Below are 5,448 nucleotides of genomic sequence, written 5' to 3'. Positions count from 1 at the left end.
CTTTTACTTAAGTACTGTTTTGGCACCAGTACTTTTACTTGTAATTGAGTAGTATTTCAGCAATGTAACAGTACTTGTACTTAAGTACACATTTTCAGTACTCTTTCCACCACTGCATTTCACATACCTCTGTTGCGCGTCTAAATTCAGCCACGCATGACGAGCACACAAGTCAAACTTTTTTCGTTTCATCCGCACAAATGAACGCGGGTTGTTTCACTAAATTGTGTAAATAAATTACAAAAAAGAAAGAAATAAACAGAATAGTTGATTTAGTATTTTACATTAATGGAACTTTATATATATATATATATATATATATTATTGAATAATAAAAACTAAGTCATTTATACGTTATGTAAATGTTTATCCAGGAGGGCTTCTTATCCCAGTAGGGACCATCTTATCCCTTATCCCTATAATTTTTTAGATGACCCATACAGAATTTAAAAATAACAATACAGAACTTTTTTTTTTTAGGTTTTATTTTTATAAGCATGTAAACTGAACCTTCCAATTTAAACGATGCAGATGTATTTGTATGGCTTAAACAATTTAATTCAAAAGGTATATCAAGTAAATCAAGAAAGTATCATTTGCCATAATAATAATAATAAACAAACCGTACATGTTGCCTGTAATTTCCCTGAATGGCAAATTAACAAACCCAGAATTATTTCCAAAAAAGTTTAATGTGGATGCTGGAGCAACATCTGAATACCAATATTATTATGATTATTTTTTCCTATAATGTTTAAATGTAATACAAGGCATTTACTTAATACAAAGGGGGGTGGGGTGTCACTGACGTTGGGAGGCTTCATGTGGAGTTTAGAGTGATTTTTTCTGGACATCAACTACAGCCAGGTCACAAACACAAAACATACAAGAAAATCTTAAGTGCAGTGTAAAACTTGTCATGGAAACCACAGACTAACATTGTTCTCAGTCTGAGTGCAGGCCACATTGTTGTCAATAACAGAATTTAAACAGAAGCATTAACAACAAAAGTTTATTTAACATTCGTTTAATCAAATGTTTCAAGGTGAAAAAGGGGGAGGGAAATGTACCAAGGACTCCCTGACAGGCACTACTGGAGGTTGTGGATCATCTCTTCCTTGGCAATGAGATGAGTAGTTTTGTTGACCAGAGACATGAGAGAGTTCAGTTTTTGAGACCAGTCATTCAGAAGATCGTTAGGATCCTTAGGCCGCTGGAAATTAATGATACCAGCGAGGCGGTCTACTTTTGCATAGATGGTCTTATTGACCACCAGGTTAGATAAGAACTCTTCTGATTCCTGCAAGAAGAACAAACATTTAAGCTGAATACTACTACATTTGTTGAAATGTTTTACATTTTGATGAGCTATTATTGACAGAGAGAGATTGGGAAAAACATTAAAGCCTCGATAAAAATAAAAAAAAGGAAGAATAAAACAACAAGCATCAAATGAGTTTGAGATACATAATGAGACACATTATTTCATTACAGAACTCACATCAATAGTGAGGTCAAGCAGTGCTGCCATTCTCCCCATTGTGATGCTTGTGTAATACTTCGCCATTATTCTGATGTTCTGGTAATGGAGAGACAGACAGTTATCAATTAGCAATGGAATGAAATTGACAACACAAATCATAGTTCAAATCAGAACCTCAAAAACACAATTAGATTAGATAAACATTTAGATTTGGGTGTGAATTATTCTTTTAAAAGAGTGACAGGCTAAACACAGATATAAACAATTAGGCTTCCCACTTCAGCAAAAATAAGACCAACTCACATGTTCTACCACTCTGTTTTTCAGATCTTTCCATCTCTTTTCTCCCTCTTCTGAGTAGGTGAAGACATCAGTGTCCGGAGTTTCCATGGAACCCTCCCTCAGTTCCTTTCCATAATCCTCCACCACAGATGACCAGCGCATCAGCTCCATGGTAGTGAATTGTTTCAGGAGATCCCTGCAAGAGAGGGATATACAGGTGCATCTCAATAAATTAGAATGTCGTGGAAAAGTTCATTTATTTCAGTAATTCAACTCAAATTGTGAAACTCGTGTATTAAATAAATTCAATGCACACAGACTGAAGTAGTTTAAGTCTTTGGTTCTTTTAATTGTGATGATTTTGGCTCACATTTAACAAAAACCCACCAATTCACTATCTCAACAAATTAGAATACTTCATAAGACCAATAAAAAAAACATTTTTAGTGAATTGTTGGCCTTCTGGGAAGTATGTTCATTTACTGTACATGTACTCAATACTTGCTTGTGAAGGGTGTCAATGATTGTCTTCTGGACAACTGTCAGATCAGCAGTCTTCCCCATGATTGTGTAGCCTAGTGAAACAAACTGAGAGACCATTTTGAAGGCTCAGGAAACCTTTGCAGGTGTTTTGAGTTGATTAGCTGATTGGCATGTCACTATATTCTAATTTGTTGAGATAGTGAATTGGTGGGTTTTTGTTAAATGTGAGCCAAAATCATCCAATTAAAAGAACCAAAGAGTTAAACTACTTCAGTCTGTGTGCATTGAATTTATTTAATACATGAGTTTCACAATTTGAGTTGAATTACTGAAATAAATGAACTTTTCCACGACATTCTAATTTATTGAGATGCACCTGTATTCTTCTACCTAGCATGCATGTGACTCAGCAATTAACCAGCAGCATCCCTGAACTCTTGCAGAAACTCCCAGTATGTTTTGGCCTGCTTACCTGTATTTGGGTATTTCCTCCAGTTTCTTGTCAATGCTGATTCTATGAACTAAATCAGACTGTTCATTGTCATATGGTGCCAAAATCACATAGAGCACCACACTCTTCAGAGCCTGAAAGATACATGAGACATTGTCAGTTTTAAAAAGCACTAAATTGCAAATGTGACAATGTTTCTTTGTATTACTAAGGTAAACAGCAAATCTAAAAAGAATAAGCAAGACAAGAATTACAATGCAAATAAAAAGGTACCTGCTGCCATTTGGAGGCATCTTCCAGGATACAGGGAGTGTCATATATGGCTCTGTAATGTTTACATATGGACAGGTAGGAGCCCTCGTGCTGATCAACTTGAATCATCAGATTGTAATATTTCAGTTTCAAATCCTAAGAATTAAAGAAAAATCAAATGGTTATATAAACGGAAAAACTGAACACACCTCCCACAAAGATTATAAACTGACAAGAAATCAGAAAAAATAGAAGACTAGAACAGAAGTTTCTCCAGAAAGAGAATGACAACCTCAGAGCCCTCCTCCTGGAAGAATTTAGTGTTGATCTTTTTGCTAATGATCTGTGTTCGAATGTAGTCCTTGACAGCAATGCACAGCCTCATCTGCTCCAGAATGAACTCCGCCTTCTCCTTCTTCTCCATTGATCCATACGTCTCCACCTGCAGAGTTAGATTGTTGAGAAATGTCTATTCAAACCAAGTGTGAATGCACTTTCACTCAGGCCGAGACAGTAAAAGGTTTTTACACTTTTTAACATTAACAATGATTACATGCCAAGATTACATAATGATTAACTTATGTTTATTTTTGACGACATTTCAAATATCAGGCATGCTCTTGTTCATCAGTAAATGTGATAAACAATAAAATAAAAAAATTTAACTCATTGCTCTTTTTTGTTTATACGCTCCAAGATTTTATGTTACACAAATACATTAAATATTTTACATGAAGAAAAATTACAAATTATTATAAATAAAATAAAAGTACTTAAAAAATACTTAAAAAGAAAGCATTAACACACACTTTTGAATTTGAGTTCATAAAGCATCAGGGAAAATTATAATATTATTTTTTACATTTCCTTATATTATTTATACACTTTCATGTGGTTTTTGAAATTTTGGGGTCTGATCTGTTAAACACGTTATCGTTAATTAAAGCTAAAACTATTCATTTTTAAATAAGAGATATAGTTGAAATGAAATAAAATATAAATATTAGATGAAAAATATTAATTAAACCTGAAAAAGAAGATCAGAAATGTTCATAATGAATATTCACATTTAATTTGAATAGGCCTTAAGAGCACAATGACGAGGCAGATGAGCAAATCTCTCGTTAACACTCACCTGCAGTTCCTGCAGAATGGATGCAGCCTCTTTCACATCTCCATTTTGCTCTTTGATTTGGGCCAATGTTTTAGTCAGCCTAGCACGCTCAATCTCCACATATATCTACAAAAACATTGATATGCAACGTGTAAATAAAGTTGCATCAGAAGAATGAGCGAGCTCATAAGAAATAGATCTGGTAAACAGATTAAGCTAAAAAGAGTGCAAGTGGAGACCTTTCCAGCAGTGATGGTGCGTAGCGTGTCAATGAGTCGGAGTTTGATTGACAGGTCACTCATAGCATCCACATATGTATAACATTCCTGTACCATCTTTGTAACAGCCTGTAAAGGAAAATTTATTTTTATGTTAGAACCACCTATTTCATCCTCGGAAACCAATGATAAAAAAGACATTTAAAAAATTAGAGATCAATAATTTTTACTTGTTGCTTTTTCTCATTTAACCAACTATTGCAAGTGACAAGAACAATGGCAAGAATGACTTGATATTCTTGGAAGCATCAGAGGAAATAGGGGTAGGCGATATGATCTCAAATTCATATCACCATCCAGACGATATCGATATTATATTGCGATACGAGAAAAAAATTACAGGAAAAATATTTTAACTTTATATAACTAGAAAAAGTGAGGGATTGGACATAGACCTGAAAAGTCTTTTTTTTTTATTGTGCCATTGTTTTTCTCAAAAAGTGCAAACATGCAACATGAGGTAGGCCTGTATGAATTCAATTCAATCAAATATTGTGTGTTTGAGTTGGCCAGTAGTTCCCAAACTTTTTCTGCCGGGCCCCCCTTTTGTAGAGAAAAATATTTTCAAGACCCCACCTACACCCCCCCCTTATTTTTTTTTTTTTTGGAAAGTCTCTTATGCTCACCAAGGCTACAGTTATTTATTACAAATACAGTAAACACTGTAATATTGTGAAATATTGTCAATTTAAATTATCTATTTGAATGTTTTAACATATAGGCTACTGTATTCCTGTGATCAAAGCTGAATTTTCAGCATCATTACTCCAGTTTTCAGTGTCACATGATCTTTCAGAAATCATTCTAATATGCTTTGCTGCTCAGTAGCCATTTCTGAATATTATCAATGTTGTAAACATTTGTGCTGCTTGAAGGGGTGGTTCACTGGTTTTTTTCTAGGCTTGATTGTGTTTATGGGGTGCAGTCTAACGTGTTAATGCTTCGTTTTTTTAAAAACGCATTTTTTCACACAATTTACCTTTATTCCACACCGCTGGTCCCTTCTCCCATAAATGCGCTGATCATTTCCTTCTTTTATGAAGCCCCTCCCTCAGAAATAGGCGATGGGCTCTGATTGGTTAGCTAGCCCAGTGTGTTGTGATTG

The 5,448-nt window shown here is 34.6% G+C and overlaps 1 protein-coding gene across 1 annotated transcript in view; it reads right to left on the bottom strand.

Annotated features, from left to right (window-relative positions):
* Nucleotides 1-673: 673 nt before the first annotated feature.
* LOC107694910 (26S proteasome non-ATPase regulatory subunit 12-like) overlaps nt 674-5,448 on the bottom strand; it is an 8,131-nt gene continuing 3,356 nt past the window's right edge. The window contains exons 4-11 of the mRNA XM_016494625.1: nt 4,305-4,412; nt 4,087-4,191; nt 3,244-3,393; nt 2,973-3,107; nt 2,721-2,833; nt 1,787-1,961; nt 1,502-1,579; nt 674-1,300 (exon numbers count right to left, since the gene is read on the bottom strand). Coding sequence (XP_016350111.1) covers nt 1,091-1,300; nt 1,502-1,579; nt 1,787-1,961; nt 2,721-2,833; nt 2,973-3,107; nt 3,244-3,393; nt 4,087-4,191; nt 4,305-4,412 — 1,074 coding nt within the window. The 3' untranslated portion in view covers nt 674-1,090. The remainder of the gene's footprint in view (nt 1,301-1,501; nt 1,580-1,786; nt 1,962-2,720; nt 2,834-2,972; nt 3,108-3,243; nt 3,394-4,086; nt 4,192-4,304; nt 4,413-5,448) is intronic.

This window comes from Sinocyclocheilus anshuiensis, unplaced genomic scaffold (genome assembly GCF_001515605.1).
Source record: "Sinocyclocheilus anshuiensis isolate Anshui unplaced genomic scaffold, SAMN03320099.WGS_v1.1 scaffold3199, whole genome shotgun sequence".
In the NCBI taxonomy this organism is placed as follows: Eukaryota; Metazoa; Chordata; class Actinopteri; order Cypriniformes; family Cyprinidae; genus Sinocyclocheilus; species Sinocyclocheilus anshuiensis.
The sequence above is the reverse complement of the archived record's forward strand: the minus strand, read 5'-3'. Positions and strand labels throughout refer to the sequence as shown.